This window comes from Thalassophryne amazonica, chromosome 4 (assembly GCF_902500255.1).
Source record: "Thalassophryne amazonica chromosome 4, fThaAma1.1, whole genome shotgun sequence".
NCBI lineage: Eukaryota > Metazoa > Chordata > Actinopteri > Batrachoidiformes > Batrachoididae > Thalassophryne > Thalassophryne amazonica.
In genome coordinates, this window is record NC_047106.1 from 95,010,667 (window position 1) to 95,030,303 (window position 19,637).

Consider the following 19,637-nt stretch of genomic DNA (forward strand, 5'->3'; position numbering starts at 1 on the left):
GGTTCAGGGTCACCTGATCCGGCCCTAACTATAAGCTTTAGCAAAAAGGAAAGTTTTAAGCCTAATCTTAAAAGTAGAGAGGGTTGTCTGTTTCCCTGATCCGAATTGGGAGCTGGTTCCACAGGAGAGGAGCCTGAAAGCTGAAGGCTCTGCCTCCCATTCTACTCTTAAAAACCCTAGGAACTACAAGTAAGCCTGCAATCTGAGAGCGAAGCGCTCTATTGGGGTGATATGATATGAGGTCCCTAAGATAAGATGGGACCTGATTATTCAAAACCTTATAAGTAAGAAGAAGAATTTTAAATTATATTCTAGAATTAACAGGAAGCCAATGAAGAGAGGCCAATATGGGTGAGATATGCTCTCTCCTTCTAGTCCCCATCAGTACTCCAGCTGCAGCATTTTGAATTAACTGAAGGCTTTTCAGGGAACTTTTAGGACAACCTGATAATAATGAATTACAATAGTCCAGCCTAGAGGAAATAAATGCATGAATTAGTTTTTCAGCATCACTCTGAGACAAGATCTTTCTAATTTTAGAGATATTGCGCAAATGTAAAAAAGCAGCCCTACATATTTGCTTAATATGCACATTTAAGGACATATCCTGATCAAAAAGACTCCAAGATTTCTCACAGTATTACTAGAGGTCAGGGTAATGCCATCCAGAGTAAGGATCTGGTTAGACACCATGTTTCTAAGATTTGTGGGGCCAAGTACAATAACTTCAGTTTTATCTGAATTTAAAAGCAGGAAATTAGAGGTCATCCATGTCTTTATGTCTGTAAGACATTCCTGCAGTTTAACTAATTGGTGTGTCCTCTGGCTTCATGGATAGATAAAGCTGGGTATCATCTGTGTAACAATGAAAATTTAAGCAATGCTTTCTAATAATACTGCCTAAGGGAAGCATGCATAAAGTGAATAAAATTGGTCCTAGCACAGAACCTTGTGGAACTCCATAATTAACCTTAGTCTGTGAAGAAGATTCCCCATTTACATGAACAAATTGTAATCTATTAGATAAATATGATTCAAACCACCGCAGCGCATTGCCTTTAATACCTATGTCATGCTCTAATCTCTGTAATAAAATTTATGGTCAACAGTATCAAAGCAGCACTGAGGTCTAACAGGACAAGCACGAGATGTGTCCACTGTCTGAGGCCATAAGAAGATCATTTGTAACCTTCACTAATGCTGTTTCTGTACTATGATGAATTCTAAAACCTGACTGAAACTCTTCAAATAGACCATTCCTCTGTAGATGATCAGTTAGCTGTTTTACAAACTACCCTTTCAAGAATTTTTGAGAGAAAAGGAAGGTTGGAGATTGGCGTATAATTAGCTAAGATAGCTGGGTCAAGTGATGGCTTTTTAAGTAATGGTTTAATTACTGCCACCTTAAAAGCCTGTGGTACATAGCCAACTAATAAAGATAGATTGATCATATTTAAGATCGAAGCATTAATTAATGGTAGGGCTTCCTTGAGCATCCTGGTAGGAATGGGGTCTAATAGACATGTTGATGGTTTGGAGGAAGTAACTAATTGTGACAGTCCCCACCGTTCTGTAGCGGGGCGGGCCCATAATCAGGGGCACCTGGGCCCGGTGTCCCTGTCTCTTATTTAAGTGGGCCCAACTAATTAATTTTGTTCTCTCCTTCTCTCTTTCTAGGATGTCTCGCTGCGCCGACCGGTAACAGAGCGCCTTTTTGCACAGCTGCACATTTTTGCACCTTTTAATTTATTGATTTAAAAACTGTTTGTAAATAAATACTTCTATTTTTCTAATCCTCTCGTTTGTGTCTCCTTCTTGTCACTGTTCTCTGAGCCACGGGCACGTGAAAAGAGTGGCGGCTCGTCCTTTACATTTAATTTTTGTAGTCAGTGCGTTTAGTTTTTGTAAATTTATTTGGTTAAAGTTTGTTTTTGGCCTGTTTTTTGTGTTGGGGCTTTGCCGCGCGCTGATTACCTGATTAGAATCTGGTGTGCACCTGTTGATTGCGCATTCGTTCGTTTGTTTGTCGGGACACGTGAGAGGTTTGAAGCCAAATTGTGTTTTTTTTTTTATCCGAGGTGAAGGTAAGTGCTGTCTCATGCTGCATGGTGTTTCGGAGTCCTTCGTTAGGCTTTAGTGGCTTTTCTCATGAGGAGATTTGCCTGCTTTTGTTTTGTGAGGGCAGCGGTGAACGTGGCTACAAGCTTAGGCTTGGGAGCGCGTCCGTGATGTTCTGGGGGTTGTCAGCTTGCTGGTCGCTGCTCAGACCCATCGGGTTTTAGCGCATAAATACACACCATATGAGACCGCAAGAAGACTAGGTTAAGCAGGTAGATTTGGGTTAAGTAGTTCAGGGCGGGGGACTCCGAGGGACGCGCTGGCCCTCAGCCTCGGTTATGTGAGTTTGCAGTTTGCACTTCAGTTCAGTTGTGTTGGTGTGGCCGCTGAAGAGGAGGTACTGCTGGCCCACCACCACCAGATGGCGCCCTGCTTGAAGTGCGGGCTTCAAGCACGGAGGGCGTCATAGCAACCGGGAGTGACAGCTGTTACTCATCAGCAGCACACAGCTGTCACTCATCCACATCATCACCCACCACCTTAAAGGCCGGACTGCAACTCCACCTCCCCGCCGAGAAATCAACTACCAATCAGGTAATTTTCTCTGCTGAACAAAACCTTGTGTAATAGTCTGAACTTCTTTTGCAGCCGTTTTCCTGTGGTGATTGCCTTATCTGTGGGATTGGCGTTTGGTGTGATCAGCGACGGCTTCGCTTCACACCCCAACCAGATAAGTGGTTAGACAGGAGCTGCACGAGTGTGTGATTGGAGGTGGAGGTTCTCCCTCCTTACTGAATACAGACTGTGGGATTACTGAGTGTGCGACCTCACACTCATCAGGACTGTCTCTGTTCTCTGCCAGCAGTACCGGGTCTGACTGCTGAAGACAGTGGCCACCTGGGGCGCAGGGCTTGGCGGCTCCGGTGTTCTTCAACTCCGTTGGCAGTGGAAGCTGTGTGGGATCCGGCTCTTCTCTCGCCAGGCGTCTTCTATCGTCGAGCCTGCCCACACGTCACCTGGTGTATCATTGACAGTCACTATATTGTTATTGTCTGTACGTCATTGTGCGATTCACAACATTAAATTGTTACTTTTGGCTTATCCATTGTCCGTTCATTTACGCCCCCTGTTGTGGGTCCGTGTCACGACACTTTCACAAGACGGTTCACATTACTTTTTTTGTAACCATGGCTTCTGTTTCGCATTTTTTCTCCACTCCTGAAAATTTTTTGGAAAGCTGTCAAAAGAAACATTTATTGCAGATAGCTAAACACTATGGCATTACAGTGGGAAATAATGCATGCAAAGATGATGTAGAGATATAATCACTGCTGCGCTTTTTATAAAGGGTCCTGAGAGGGGGAGAGCAACAGTCGGGTTTATATGTCAATTCTAAACCCGAGTTGTCTGTTTCATTGATGGACTGAGTTTTGAGCAGCGTAAGGAATTAATGTGCTGCAAATTGAACAAGAGAAAAGCAGAAAAAGATGCTGAACTTTCAGTTGAACAAATGAGACTGAGAACTGAAGCTGAAAAAGAGGTTCAATTGGAACGTGTCAGACAAGAGACTGAAAAAATGAGATTGGAATTGGAACACTATAAACTGAATTTGATTCGGGATGGTAAGGTTATGGGTGAGGTGAGTGAAGAATCATTTTCCTCTGCTGTTTGTAGGCCTGCTCCTAACGCGTTTGACGTGGGTGCTAGTCTGCACCTAATGCCAAAGTTTAATGAAAAAGATCCAGATACTTTTTTCGTTCTGTTTGAGCGCAATGCAGATGTTAAAAATTGGGCGGATTGTGATAGAGCTTTGTTGTTGCAGTCCGTGTTCACTGGTCGTGCCCAGGAGGCTTATTCTGCGTTGAGCGCTGCAGAGTGTCTGGATTATGCCAAAATAAAGGCTGCAGTTCTAAAATCCTACGAATTAGTCCCAGAAGCTTATCGCCAGAAATTCAGGAATTTTGAGAAAAATGAACGTCAAACTCACATGGAATTCGTTAGAGATTTAACCTGTCAATTTAATCGTTGGTGTTCTGCTTTGAATATTGACACTTTTGAGGGTTTGTCAGAGTTGATGATCTTGGAGCAGTTTAAGAACTGTATTCCTCAGCATGTAGCTACTTATGTTACTGAACAGAAACCCAGCACCGCTCTGAAGGCAGCGGAGCTGGCAGATGATTTTGTCCTGACTCACAAGGGGGCTGTGGGTGAAATTTTTCCATCTAGGACCAAGCCTATAGTCAGTGAAAGTCGCTTCTACTCGCAGACTTTTGCGCAGGGTCGCTGTGCTTCATTTAGAGGGCACTCTAGCAGGTGTAATTACTGTCAGGCAATGGGCCACTGGAAGTCTCAGTGTCCTGTGCTCAAGTCTAAAAGCAGGCGTAAAATGTACGTACCTTCAGCTCCTGCATGGTCAGCTTCAAACAATAAGTCCAGGAAAAGTTCGATAAAGCTTTTGCTCCTTTTATCCATGATGCGTATGTGTCCATTGTGGGGAGCGAGCAGCGCGTTCATATTAAGATGCTGCGTGACACAGGGGCTAAACATTCATTTATAGTGGCTTCTGTGCTTCCATTCTCCTCTGCTACAGAAACGGGTGACTCTGTCCTTATGCATGGGATGGAGCTGGGTGTGGTCTCCGTACCGAGGCACACAGTTATGTTAGAATGTGGGTTTATTAATGGTCTGGTGATTGTAGGCGTGCGCCCCGCTCTGCCGCTTCCTGGGGTTTCATTGATTTTAGGCAATGATTTGGTTGGTAGTGCGGTGTGGCCGAGGTCTCCTTTGCCTGTGGTGACCCCTGAGCCACATGCATCGTCTCCGTTTGAAGAGCAGTGTCCAGAGGTGTTTCCGGCTTGTGTTGTGATGCACGCTCAATTCCGTGCGTCTGAGTCAGATGTGCTTGAGAGCTCAGTCTTGTTGCCCGAGCTCCCCACATCTGTCTCTGTGAAGGAATGCAGTCAGCATCAAAAGTCTGATCCAACTCTTTCAGTTTTGTTTGAAAATGTTCTTCCAGGTGACAAGGTACAGAGTGCTGCTCATGGGTACTTCATGCAGGAGGGTCTGTTGGTGCGCAAGTGGGTCCCATGTCATGGTGACTTCGTTGGTGAGCCCATTTTTCAGGTTGTTGTTCCTGAGATGTTTTGTGATGTGCTCAGAGTTGCCCATGATGACTCTGGTCACTTAGGTGTGAAGAAAACATGTGATAGTGCTGCGTTATTTTTTTCTGGCCTAGGTTAAAACGTGATGTGTCAAAATACATTAAAACTTGTCACGTTTGTCAGTTAAGTTGGGACATGTTGGGACATGCCCAGCTCTCCACAATTTCTCTTATACTCACTCGACTGGTAAGCCACTGAAAGCCGAGATAGGCATGTCCCAACTTGTCCTCTGACACTCCAAAACGGAGGTGTTCTTTGTCTCGCTCCATCAGCGGCTCCGTCGTGACGCATGAAGCCTCCGCGCAGATTTCCATGACAAAATGTCTTGTTAAAAGTGAAATCTGCCAGAAAATGGCTGATGTCCAGCTCTTGTGATAACCAGAGAAATTGCACACGACAGGTCCAGGATCGACACAGCCATCCGTTTAGAACTGATCTGGTGGTTTCTGCCTGTCGATCGCGGCTCGGAGCGCGGCGCGCCGTGCGCCATTGTGGGCCATCCTTAAAGCGGTAGTAACATTCCTTAATCTCTGTGAAGCCCATAAAATTTTCACCGAAAGCCATGTGAATTTTCCAAATGGTTTCCAGCTGCCTGTCTCTAACAGTTTCTGAAAAAATTCTGATGGAACAAAGCCCAAATCATTCCGCTATTTCCTCGCAATGAAAAAACAACGAGAGGGGTGGACCAGTGCTCACTCAAAGCCAGTGGCGGTCCTAGAGTGATTTACTCCCCGGGCGAAACCCCCTGCGTGCCCGCCCTCCCCCCGCGCACACTAACATGGCCACCACCTCTGCCCCACCACCCATGAAAACACTAACTTCGTCCAGAACACCCACAATCCCACAAATTAACTCACAACAGCTATTTTCAAGAACAAATTTCCGGTTTTAATGACTACTGCAATAACAAACACAAAGAAATTGGCACAGTCTAATGTGTCATCATCCATGGACTTATCTGCAATGATCATCTCAAAAGTTTGCAGGAGGGCATCATAATTGTTTGCCACAGTGCCCACTATCCGTGATGTGAAATTCCATCGAGTAGGAGCATTTCTGGGCAACCTTGAGCAGCCTGCAGACTCAAGAAAAGACATCCTCTTTGTGGATTTTGAGAAAAATGTGGCAAACCCAGAGAGTGATGCAAAAAATATTCTGCACTCAGATAAGCATTTAGCCCCCTGAGACAGAACCAGATTCAGTCTGTGTGCATAGCAGTGCGCAAACATTGCACTGGGGGTTGTTGCTTTAACTTTGGCCTGCAAACCATTGAGAGCTGAAGCCATGACAGCAGCCATGGCTTCTTCGTAAGGAAGACTATCAAATGGCTTCGCCAAAATCCGGTCCACAACATTCAAATTGTCTGCCATTATGTGCAGCTTGCTACCTAGCTAGCTCGCTAGCTGGGTCTGGCGCGAGGCTAGTGTGAAGTTTGTCCACCTGTGAGTGCTTTGTGACGGTGGAGGAGCTCAGCAGCACCCGCTGCTCGGTACGGACAGAAACTGCGATAGAAGTCAGAAAGAGTGATAGAAGTCAGTCTCCAAACACAAACAGCTACAAAAAACCACCAGAAATAGAAGCTCGATTTGTCACTAGTCATTTTTAACAAAGAAAATGCCGCTAAGAGGATTAGGAAAGTCTCCGGTTCAACTCAGAACAGAATGAAAATTAAAAAATGCTCCCACTGATGTTTACACCAAAAGATCACTGATTCGCTCATTTCGCTGTCAATCAAAAAGGGATTCAGCCTCAGACAGATCATCCAATCATCATGCAGAAGCTGAGCGTCCGGGCCAGCCGAGGCCAGCCCACTGCCCCATAGACCCCCAGACACGCTGAGCGTCCGATGGGCGGGACAAAGCCCAGCATTTATCCAATGACTCGTCTCGTTTCGCTGCATGCTTTGTCGCTATTGAACTCTGTGGACGCTCAGCGTCCACACTGTTTAAAGCACTGTGAAGCTGCGGGAATGAGTGAGAGAAAAGCCATGTCGTTACCATGTGATAAGAAGCTGATTCTGAACAAAAGTTGAGCACGTTGTAACCACGAAGCCCCCCGTCAGGACAACCCCCCCCACCCCGTTTTTTTTTTCCCGCACGGTCGTGCCGCCCCCCACCCGTGATTCCGCCCCGGGCGGCTGCCCGGTCGGCCCGCCTCCGGAACCGCCCCTGCTCAAATCCTGCCCACAGGCGAATGACGCAGCCGACAAGCGTGAAAAAACTCACGCATGCGCACGAAGGTTCAAGCTTGGCTGACGTAAAAACATATGAATCAAATCCATATATTTTTTGCATAAAATAAAAAGGTCGGATACTTTTCTCACAGACCTCGTATATATATATATATATATATATATATATAGATTTATAACAGAGAACCGTCAAAAGGGGGAATAAATATAAGTGTAAAATGATTGAATATATCAGAGCAGTAAATTAATCAGTGCGTGTGAACGCGCATTGACTGACGTGCGGTTATTCCACCAGCTGATCACTGATCCACAACGTGAATTCTTCCTTCCAGAACAGCTCTTTATGTAATCATTTTAATTATCTACCTGTTGCCACATGTACAGAAGGACTGGATTGTCATTCCTACACTCATATTGTTATATTTAATACAAAATAATCAGCGCACGCAGGAGCTGCTGCTGCTAATGCTGCATTCAAGTACCGTCGGAAATTACACAACTTTTTTGTTGTTTCAAATTCAGCAGTTGCTTGTGGCAAAATAATTAATTATATCCACACAAAAGATTAATTCTTACCTATATAGGGTGGCTGAGCCCATTGAAGCACCCCCCCCCCCCCCCCACACACACACACAGAGATTAAAAAAAAATCCAAGCAAGCAGGCTGAGTTTGCCCTGTAATTTCTGACGGTACATGAACACAGCAGCAGCCTCAGCGCTCAGAAACCGGCTTCCGCACTGTGTGAAAACATTCAGCTGCTCCAATGAAGTCAAATTAAACAATAATGTTACAAAAACTAAACAAATGATTAAAAAACGTCAAGAACGACAACAAAACGAAACAGATGAATTGAGGTTTTCGTTGCCCTTCGTTCAAATTTTTCAACACTTTAAAAATCCTGACGTAACACCAGCTGCAGGAACGAAGCTGCACGAAGGTTAAACGATGCCAACGAAAGCCAACAAAAGTCCAGATTTCTTGTTTCGTCAGGGCTTCGTTGCCCTTCATTAAGTGCCGTGTGACTGGGCCATTACCTGTTCATGTAATTCATCATCACATGATCCTGAAGAAAAATTATCCACATACAGCCTCCTGAGTTTGGAAAACACCATCTGAAAATACTTTAATTCCTTGTTGTGGCTGAAAAAAGTTCCTCTGTGACTTCAGCACTTTACACCACAGTTGCTCTGTTGAAACTCAGACCACAGTTTCAGCGGCGGAGGTTGTCCATCAGGTTGGTGAATTTCAGCCCTTGGTGTGGCAGTCCAGGCCGATGGGAGACCGGCTCGGACCGCTACAGGTATAATCCATTTGTTGAATGTCTCTGGAGCTGTGCTTGGAGCTTCCTCTCCTTTGCACGGGCCGCACTTTTGCACCAGAAGTTGACACAGTCACTGCTCCTGGTTAACGTCTCAGTTACCACAGGCAACAGGCAACTCTGTCTTCATGCGATGAAATTATCCCATGACCATGACCATGATAAATGTTGAAGGACAATTTGTTGCAGTCAAAAAGTGATGTTACATGATTTAAGTGAAATATTGTCAGTAAAAACAATGCTAATGATATTGGTAGCAGTTACAGTCAAAAAGGAAGGAACAACTGATTAATAAAACATGTTTTCAAAGTCATCATAAAACTATAATGGTATCATTAAGTATTTGTATCGGTACTCGGTATCGACAAGGACTCAAATGTATGTACTCGTATTTGTACTCAGTCTGGGAAAAAAGTGGTCTTGGTCCATCCATAGTTTATTGTAATGTAACATTATATTTTCTGGTTACTGCAGTCCACCATCAGAGGTCTCCAGTTGGGTCAAAATGCTGCTGCTAAAGCTCTGACCAGACTAGGACAAGAAAGTTTGACCACATGTCCACAATCCTGGCCTTCCTTCATTGGCTTCCTGTCCATGTGAGGTCAGATTTGAACGTTTTGTTTGTAACATACAAAATCCTCCATGGACTAGATCCTCCCTATATGGCAGGTTTAGACAGTACAGTTGTGCTCAAACATTTATATACTCTGGTAGAATTTTTTATTTTATGGCCATTTTTCAGAGAATATGAATAATAACATTAAAAAAAATTAAATCATGATTAGTGGTTTGGTGAAGCCATTTATTATCAAACAACTCTGATTACTCTTTTTAAATCATAATGACAACAGAAATTACTCAAATGACCCAGATCAAAAGTTTACATTCCACTGTTCTTAATGCTGTGTGTTGTCCCATTTAACATCAATGACAGCTTGGAGTCTTTTGTGGTAGTTGTGGACGAGGCTCCCTGATGATAAAGCTGCCACTGAATATGTCTTGTACTTTATTTACATCAATTACAAAGAAATACAAACAGTATGGCACTCTATGGTAAATCTGCATGGAGTAGACAGTTCTCAAAAACTGAGTGACTGTGCAAGAAGGAGAGGAGTGAGGAAAGCCACCAAGACACCCAGACAACCCAGAAAAGTCATAGGCTTATGACTTTGGTTGTGATTGGAGAAAATTGTGCCCAGTGCAAGCCAAAGGTTCATCAGAAAGTGAAGTAGAAAACAAATGGGTAGATAAAACATTATTTAACTAAGGAGATGCAGCACCTTGACACATTTCTGACCTGAATCAGGTGGACACAGATAACAGGATACTGACAACATGCAAGGCTAAGTCTAGCCTATAGACATCACAACAACACATGAATCAGTGTACACATGCTTCTGCATAGTCACTGAAAATAGCTTTCACTTCGGAAGTGAAAGCTGCTGATATGGATCTTTCCTCAGACGAAGGATGTTGCACTGCAGCTATGCTGATGAATCACTCTTGAGGACAGAGGTAAAATGGCACAAGGGCCATGGCATAAAGACAGACGTAGATACCAGACAACCAAAAGCATCAGAGGAACCATGCATACACTGCAGGTGCACATCATAAATGTGGGTTCCAGTGTTGCTAACTCCTCAGTAAGAAAAGTAGCTATTGGCTGTCCTAAAAGTCGCCAGAAGTTGCTAAATGATGTCATTTACTAATTTGCATATGATTTCCATATTATGACGGCATAACAGATGTAAGGAAAAAACATTGTGGGAGAGATCATTGAATACATTATCAACCTTTTAATATTATTTGGTAAAGTCCATATTCATAAATGCAGGGTATTGAAAAGGAATTTACACAGACTTCTGGCTGAATCTGAACAATATATAAGCAGTATTTCTCCATGTAATGTGGAGTTGCGTCAGGAAGGGCATCTGGCATAAAATCTGTACCAATTCAACATGCAGATCCACCTTGGATTTGCTGTGGTGACCCCGAGTGCAAACAAGGGAGCAGCCGAAAGGGACTTATTATACATATAAGCAGTATTAAGCTTATAGACTCTCCCAAATGTCATAAAACTGTCACGCTCTATAAGGAATGTTTTTGAAGAGAATTAAAGTGTTAAAGAATCCCTTTACTTTTGTTTTTGTACAATTTTTTTCTGTCTCTTTCTATTTAAAATGATAATACTATGAATGTTATTGTGGCCTTGTCCTTTGTTCGTTTGCTGTTAATGTATTTGTTGAAATAAAGTTTTGAAAAAAAACATGGGAGAGACAAAGTGAGTTAAAACACCTTCAGAATATTTAAAACTACAAATAAACTTGAGGGTTTTTTTTTTGTCACTAAAATTGGCTATCACTTCTCAAAATAACAACTTCTCATGGCTAGGGATCCTCAAAGTCTGGAGACTGCCTAGTTGCAGAGCAGCAGGTAAGTTGGCTGAGCGAGTCACAGTGAACAGCCGCAGAGGCATCGCGCGCGTATGTTTGAACGCGGTGGATTGTAGATATCCCTGAGCGGAGTAGACCGACATCCAGCCCTGAATTGGGCGAGATACTGGCCTCCATTTTGGAGTGGGAATTCCCACACCTAAACGACCAATAGGAGAGCAGTGCTCGCACCACATCAAAGTGAGGCTGACGTCAGTGTCTCGGCCGCCAACCAATCACAGGCTAGGAGAGAGAGAGGCCAGTATCTGGCCCAATTCAGGGCAGGTTGTCAGGCTATGAGTAGAGGGGCAGACCTGCTGCCACACAGTGAGAACAGAGACTAGATCAATACATGCTTTGAGTCGTCAAACACCAGAAAAGTCACCAGTGATGCCAGGAAAAGTATCTAGATTTGTCGCTAGTCGCTTTTAAGAAAAGTCCTCAAGAGGGTTTGGAAAGTCACCAGATTTAGTGATAAAGTCGCTAAGTTGGTAACACTGGTGGGTTCCTAGTGACCTCATTTAATGACGTTTTAGTGATGTCATAATGAAGTCACTCATACCACAAATGATTAGCTGGTTGATATAAGTTATAGATTACCTGTAGCCCTACTGGTTGTGGATATATCCTGGAAAAATTGTCAGAAACTTGCTATCACAATGTCATTTGTGCCATTTTTCCTCCACTCAGTGTAGGGCTGGTCTAGCAAAACATGTGGGTAGTGGTAAGATGGTTCATATCACCAACCAGCTTTGTGTAAGAAATAGCTCAAAAACAATAAATTTTGTCAATGCAGTTTGTGCAGCACAGTGGCTTAGTGTTTAACACTGTTGCCTCACAGCAAGAATGTCCTGGGATAACTTCACAAGTGAGTTTACCTGCTGTGGGATCAATAAAATTTATCTTATCTTATCTTCCCACACGGTCTTTTCTGTGTGGAAATTGCATGTTCTCCCCATCTTTGGGTGGGTACCCTCCAGGTGCTCCAACGTCCTCACACTTACAAAAACATGCATGTTAGGTTAATGGTACACTTTAAAATGACTGTGATTGTGTTCATCTATCTGTATGTGGTCCTGTGACAGACTGGTGTCCTGTCCAGGGTGTACTCCACCACACACCCTAAGACTGCTGGGATAGGCTCCAACCCCCCACCGTGACTCTTCATTGGAATAAGTAGGACTATAAAATGGATGGAAGGATGGATGGTGGCACAGTGGCTTCGTGGTTAGCGCTGCTGCCTCACAGCAAGAAGGTCCTGGGACTGCTTCCTGCCTTGTCCTTTCGTTTGCCTTTCATTTGCTTGCCTTGCGTTTGTATCTTCTCCCCTTGTCTGCGTGGTTTCCTCCTCTCTCTCTGCACTACGGTTTCCTCCCACAATCTAAAAAGCTTGCTTTAAATAATAATAATAAAATGACTTACTGAGTGTTATTGAGCTCATGGTTGGGACAGGCTATGAAAATTACTGATTGACTAGAACAGTACCATTAGTCATGGAGTAGTCAACTACTCCATGACTAATGGTACCCTACACTAATGGTACCCTACAATTCTTCTTTATGTAAAGGCATTAAAGATGTGCAGTGCTGTGAAAATGTATTTGCCCCCTTACAGATTTCTTCTGTTTTTCCTCTTTTTTTTTTTGTCACATTTACATGTTCAGATCATCAAATACATTTTAACATCAGACAAAGATAACCTGACTAAATACAAAATGCAGTTGTTAAATGAATGATGATCGTTTATTAAGGGGGGGGGGGGGGATACTTTTTCACAGCATCCTGGCAAAAGAACAGTTTAGTGCAGCAGATAACAGAATATTTACAGAGGATTCCTTCAAATCTGGAAAGAAGCACCAAAGTTGGCACAAATACTCCTTAGACATTACTCTTTTGAAAAAACTGAGTAGCCACTTGAATTTTCAGTAGGCAGCCAGGTAGGGGTCAATTGAAGAATTACACTGGGGTCAAAATTTAAAAATGTTTCAATCATATTGAAAGCTATACCACATTATTTCCACTATTTCATTTATTAATCCTATTAGTTCAACCAATAATTTGCACCACTTTTTACCAAAATTGGAGCAACTTTAACTTCTAACCCCTGTACAAACTGAAATTGACCTTTGCCACCATTCTTGTTGTTTTTACCCCATAACTCCATAACATTCAGTCATAGATAGTCCAAACTATACCTTTTTGGTATCATTGTGATCAGACAAATAATGTGGTATAGCTTTCAGTATGACTGGAGCATTTTTAAATTTTGACCCCTGTGTAATTCTTCAATTGACCCCTACCTGGCCGCCTACTGAAAATTCAAGTGGCTACTCAGTTTTTTCAAAAGAGTAATGTCAAAGGAGTATTTGTGCCAACTTTGGTGCTTCTTTCCAGAAATGAACAATTGTTAGTTATCTTCTCCACTAGTTCAAAGACATCATTAAAAGCCCAAAATTACCATGCCATTCATGTCCATGTATGTAAAAATTTGTTCACAACTGTAAGTGAAGGGAGTGCCTCCTGCTAGTGGTTGTTGTCCTACATTGCTTACTGTTTGATCTCTGGCTTTGGTGAAACAGTCTCTATAGGGTACCCTTTTTCTATTTTGGATAACTGTGCAAGAATATCTGATTGAGACAAAAAAAATCATTGAGTAGTCAGGTACTAGCTATTTTTTCTAGTTTGTGTGGTTGTCAAAACCCTATTTCATATAAACTGTCTAAGTCCATTGGTTGTGGCGATATCCTGGAAAAGTTTTTTCAGACTATATTTTTGATGACCTTGATCTTTGACTGACCTACTCTAAAACTTAATTATTTGGACACATTCACCCAAGGGATATTTTTACTCTGTTTTGTGAAAATCTGCTTCACCATTTCCAAGTTATTCTGTACAAAGACATACACAAATGAATGATAATACTCTCTGCTACAGCTGACAAGCAGGGTAAAAATTGCACAAGGCACCATTTCTCCAATGGCACTCCATTAAAGTTGCTATGGGTGTGTTGGTTGCTTCCATGACTTGTTTCCTTCTAATGCAATCACTCAGTTTTTGAAAACTCCTTTGAGATTGATTTACCATAAAATATGTTATTCTTCTTATTCTATTCCTTCATGATTGCTATAAATAAATCCCGAGATATATTCAGTAACTTGGAAAAAATCATGTATCCATCCTTATGCACTGGGAAAAAAGATGGTTGTAAAAGTGATTATTCAGTTCTGTTCCACCTATGAGGTTACCCGTTATGCACTCCATTTTTATATATATTTTTGGCTTTGATATGTATTTTTAATCAATTTATTGTTGTTGAATGGGAAAAGATCAGTTTCATGAATGGCTGGTTGGGGTCATTGCACATCTGTGTCAAAATGTGCATCTGCATGCTGACTACATTAATAACTGTTGTGACATCCTGTCCTTGGGATGGATCTTACCTCTAACCTTCAGAGGAAAAAGAACTGATTGTTAAAAATAGATTTCAGAATGTGCTTCTATGAGTCATTCTGTGTCACAACATTTTTGCCTGTTAATCATTTTTTTTTTCCATTTTTAAAATATTGTATTTAATAGCAGAATATGAGATTTTTACACCTTTTTACAGTAAAAAGTTTGTAAAGGAATAATATTTGATTAACATTGTTATGGAAAATAAATGAAATATGATTATTTTAATCAAATTATCAACTAGTTAAAATTTAGTTTACCTCCCCCCCCCCCCCCCCAAAAAAAAAACCCCTGAAATTGCAGTATTTATTTTCTGTAATGCAATAACATGAAATGATTTGTGTCTGTTAGAGATGAACTGAAATGAGGAAGCAGAAGGAAATGCTTTCCTGACACTTATCACCACACACACACACACACACACACACACACTGTTTTGTAACATTAAAACGGCCTGTCTTTGTTTATCAGCCAGATAAGCCCGATATCTGCTTTCCGTAGAGGACAGAAGACATGCAGACACCACAAGTCAGTGGTCACTGGAACTCCACTGAAACATCTCAGCAAACATACCAACAGGTCAGTTGCAAAAACAAATTCCTTTAATTACTCAGGACATGCATGTGTGTTTTTCATATATATAGCAGCTGAAATTTATGTGAACATTATCTTAGTTTCAATGAAGGTTTACTGTTTTGATAAAAGCTGTTCAGTCTGGACAAGCAAACAAAATGAATTGATATGTAATCTGACATTTATTAGTTTGCATATATTGCCACTTTTAGGGTGATTTATTTATTATTATTATTTTTTATGTTGTTCACTGTGACCTGCTCAAAATGTGAAATAAATTTGCAATAATGCAGAAAGGAGAAAAAAGTAAATCCAAGACTGAACATTGGTCTTAACTTTGTTTGTTTCAGACTGCTCGCTTCATGGATGGAAACGTCACTTTCACTTTGTTTCCTGATAACCATAACAGCACCAGCAGTACATGTTCCCGTGACAATATTCTGAAGACGGTCGTCTTTCCTGTTCTCTACTCATTCCTTTTCCTGTTGGGACTGTTGATCAATGGCGTGGCTGTATGGGTGTTTTTTCGCATCCCCTCACAGTCTCACTTCATCATATATCTGAAGAATATTGTGGTTGCAGATATCGTCATGACCTTCACGTTCCCTTTTAAGGTTTGGTGAATTTTTCCTAATAATTTATAGTTGTGGACATGCTGCACATTCTCACTCCCACCTCATCACATTTTTATACTTGGTCAGTGCCCGATGTGAAGAGTTAGGAAGCCACATTGTGTCATTTAGCGATGGGTGGGGAGATACATTTTTAGACAGCTCCATCATTTCTCCCTGACAGCGCATGAAATTCCTTGGCTTCACTTCCGTGTTATCTGGGAATATTCAGCTGTGTTTTGGTTAGGGTCAGACCCAGCAGGGGGGCAGCCCATTTATCACATGTTGACATTTGGTAAAAATGAACCATTTGTAAAATGTGATGTGTGAGACTGCACTGGTTTAGGACAGAAACATGCAAACAAGCTAATTTTGTACAATTTAAAAAGTGCAAAATGACTGAACAACAAAACAAAATGCTTTCATGAAGTGAAATAAAAATACAGATGCAAAATTATGCTGGACAGTTATTGGATGAACTTACTGTAAATCATCGCTGTCTCACCACGTTTTCTTCCAACCCGATCTCACGCCAGGTTGTGACGCCATCACCAAAAGTGATTTAATCAATTAGTTCATGATACGTTCACAAAATTAAGTTGTGACAGTATCACAAAATTTGGAGTGATGTGGTAGGGGGCATGTGGGTTATAGTTAGGGTTATGGTTGGGGTAGGGTTAAAAATGGTAAACTGGACCAAAAAGCCAGTCTGGACCAAAATGTTCAGGGCTGAAGTTTTGTCCCAGTCCACCCCTGCAGTGCACCAATGCTCCCCATCCCATTGATGGAGCTTAAGATGTTCTGAAAAAAAGAATGGGCAAAACTGCTCAAAGATAGGTGCACCAAACTTGTGGCATTCAGACTTGAGGCTGTAATTGCTGCCAAAGGTGCATCAACAATGTATTGAGCAAAGTGTGTGAAAACTTATGCACATGTGATTCCTTCAAAAAAAAAAAAAAAAAACTTTTTTGGGGTGTTGTAACTTGAATTTTGAAGGGACAAAAAAACAAAAAGTAATTTACTCCATTTTGGAATAAGGTTGTAACATAAAATGTGGAAAAAGTGCAGTGCTGTGAATACTTTTCGGGTGCACTGTGTGTATATATCAACCCGGTCTCACGGCAAGTCATGATTCAGCAGCACGAAATCTACATTAATGTAATAGTTTGTGACATTGTGACGAAAAGCATCCCATTTTCACCACGGCAGCACGAATTCATTCTAATTCATTCCATGATGGCTGCATGAAATTAAAAGTGAAGTGGGGGGGGGGGGGGGGGGGGTCAGGGTGGTTATGGTTAGGGTGGGAGAAGTTGTAGGGTTAGGTTATGGTTAAGGTTAGGGTTGAGGGTAGGAGTAAGGTTAGTGAGTTAAAAAAAACCTGTGATGAAAATTTGACTCATTTTGTGACGGGAGGATGAAAAAAAGTGAGACTGGAGTGGTGTGTATATATATATATATATATATATATATATATATATATATATATATATATATATATATATATATATATATAGACAGTTGATTAGGTTTGGGTTTCACAATGAAATGTTAAGACTGAGTGCTGTGTTTCCATAGGTGTTGTCAGATTCCAACATGGCATCCATCGGGCTACGTGTATTTGTGTGTCGAGTTTCCTCGGTACTCTTCTACCTCACCATGTATATCAGCATCCTCTTCTTCGGCCTCATCAGCATTGATCGCTGTACAAAGACCCTCAGTCCTTTTAAAGGGATAAATGCAGCCAGGTTGAACTGTCAGAAAATCCTTTCTGTGGCCATCTGGGTCTTTCTGTTGTCTATGTGTCTTCCCAATGTGGTCCTCACAAGTAAGACTCCATCTTCATCAACATTTAAGTGCAGTGACCTGAAAACAGAGGCTGGGCTGTATTGGCATGTGGTGGTAAATCATGTATGTCAATTTATATTCTGGATCAACCTGGTAAATGTGATAGTATGTTACACTCTCATCACCAAAGAGCTTTATCGATCTTATTCTCGCACCAAGTCCCACGGCATCAGACAGACTGTGTGTACAACTCCCAATACAAACCAGAAGCCTCAAAAAGCCAAATGTAAAATTAATGTAAATGTGTTTATTGTGCTAGGAGTGTTCTTTGTGTGCTTTGTTCCATTTCACTTTGCCCGTGTACCGTACACCATGAGCCAGGCCCAGAGTCCTCTTTTTGACTGCAAACTGAAACTGTTTTTCTTTCAACTGAAAGAGAGTACGCTCTTCCTCTCATCCCTGAATTCACTCCTTAACCCTCTAATCTACTTTTTCCTTTGTAAGTCCTTCAGGTCCATCTTGTTTAAGACCCTGCATTTATCTCCTGGTGCCTGTAGCCGACTGATAGGGAGAACATCAGGTACAGATACAGGTGGCAGCACCCCGATGGGAGAATCCTGTGGTACATAGACAACTGGACTTTAGGAATATGATATCTAAACAGGAATTGTATCTCAGTGATGGTACTGTGATATAATTTTCTGTTGTTGTAGCACTGCAGATATTCCACAAACAACAAACATTTGAATTCAGAATTATCCCAACATAACTGTAATAAAGTACTCTCATAAAATAAAATTAGAGGAAACCTAGCTGTCATTTGCAGTATGTTCAATGCAAATTTTGTTGTGCTAATTACAACAATTTGACAAAAGTAACACACAGTGCAAAACATCATATTAAAATGTACACTTTCAGTTGAGCATAATTTTGTTTTTTTGTGCTTGTCACACTGTTGTCTGTTTTGCTTTCTGCTCTCTGTTCCAGGTAAGAACAAGGTAAAATTTATATGTAACACTCTTTAAAAGAAGAACTGTGTTATAGCAACTGAAAAACTAAAATAAAGTTCATCTGAAGGGAGTCTGTCCATCAAGTAGCCTAATGTCTTAAATATCAGTATTCCAGGGCAGCATTGGTGGGGATGTTATTACAGTTCCCAAGGACAATATATTTTTATTTTCATATTTCCTGATATTACCCAATATGCAGACAGACTATAACCTTGATGTAAAATAAGTTGTTTCACTGTTACTGCTGTGGTTTTACTATGATGTTCTGTTTTGTCCTCATTATTACTGTACTGTTGAAATTAAATACTAATATTGCTCCTTTTGCTATTGTTGTTGTGATTATTATTATTATTATTAGGACAACTACTACTACCACTGCTGCTACCTGCTATTATTGGCTCATTATTCCACTAACCAAGGAGGAAATGCTTTTATGTTGTGTGGTTTCTAAGGTTGTTAGAATGTTTTCATGACACTTGGTGACAGGGTTAAGTCCGGTCAGGTCAGGACATGTCTGGGAGCTTTTGCTGATGCCACATGTTGCCATATCCACTATATTGTGGAATAGAGTCCCTTAATTCAAAGAGTAGCAACATGATGAGTCGGGGAAAAAAAAAGTCATGTGACTCGTGATGCCATCTTGGGTTCAAAATAGCATTCACTGTTAATCTGTCTGCATGTAAATCCAGCTGTTTTATTTATTTATTTGCTGAAAATGTTGGGTTGTTGTGCGTTTGGATGCACAAATAGACACAACAAGGGCTTCAAGATGTACAGATTCCCTTCAGATCCAAACAGAAGAAAAAATTGGGAAAATAAAGTCAGACATGGGATGGAAGAGACTTCATCATCAAAGTTTTGCAAGGTCGGTAAATTTAGTGTTCAGTCCCATATACAGTAAAACTCACTTAAACCGTCATCGTATAACTGGATATTTACAGTCACCAGACAAAAAAGTCCCAGTGTTTTTGTATTGTTTTCCATGTAATAAACACCGTATATAACAGATTTTGTAGAACGTATTTTTCGCTCATATTGGATAAAA

General features: G+C 41.4%; 1 protein-coding gene across 1 annotated transcript; it reads left to right on the forward strand.

Annotated features, from left to right (window-relative positions):
- Window positions 1-15,019: 15,019 nt before the first annotated feature.
- Window positions 15,020-18,504, forward strand: p2ry12 (purinergic receptor P2Y12). The gene is made up of 3 exons (XM_034168276.1): window positions 15,020-15,189; window positions 15,534-15,797; window positions 17,373-18,504. The coding sequence occupies exons 1-3, from the start codon at window positions 15,124-15,126 to the stop codon at window positions 18,210-18,212; spliced, it is 1,170 nt and encodes a 389-aa protein (XP_034024167.1). The 5' UTR covers window positions 15,020-15,123; the 3' UTR covers window positions 18,213-18,504.
- The last annotated feature ends 1,133 nt before the right edge of the window (window positions 18,505-19,637 follow it).

Bases quoted from the DNA above. Each gene is read 5' to 3' on its own strand.
- p2ry12 (XM_034168276.1), top strand. From the start codon at position 15,124: ATGCAGACACCACAAGTCAGTGGTCACTGGAACTCCACTGAAACATCT. The intron at 15,190-15,533 runs GTCAGTTGCAAA...TGTTTGTTTCAG, and splicing joins CTCAGCAAACATACCAACAG to ACTGCTCGCTTCATGGATGG. The intron at 15,798-17,372 runs GTTTGGTGAATT...GTGTTTCCATAG, and splicing joins CCTTCACGTTCCCTTTTAAG to GTGTTGTCAGATTCCAACAT.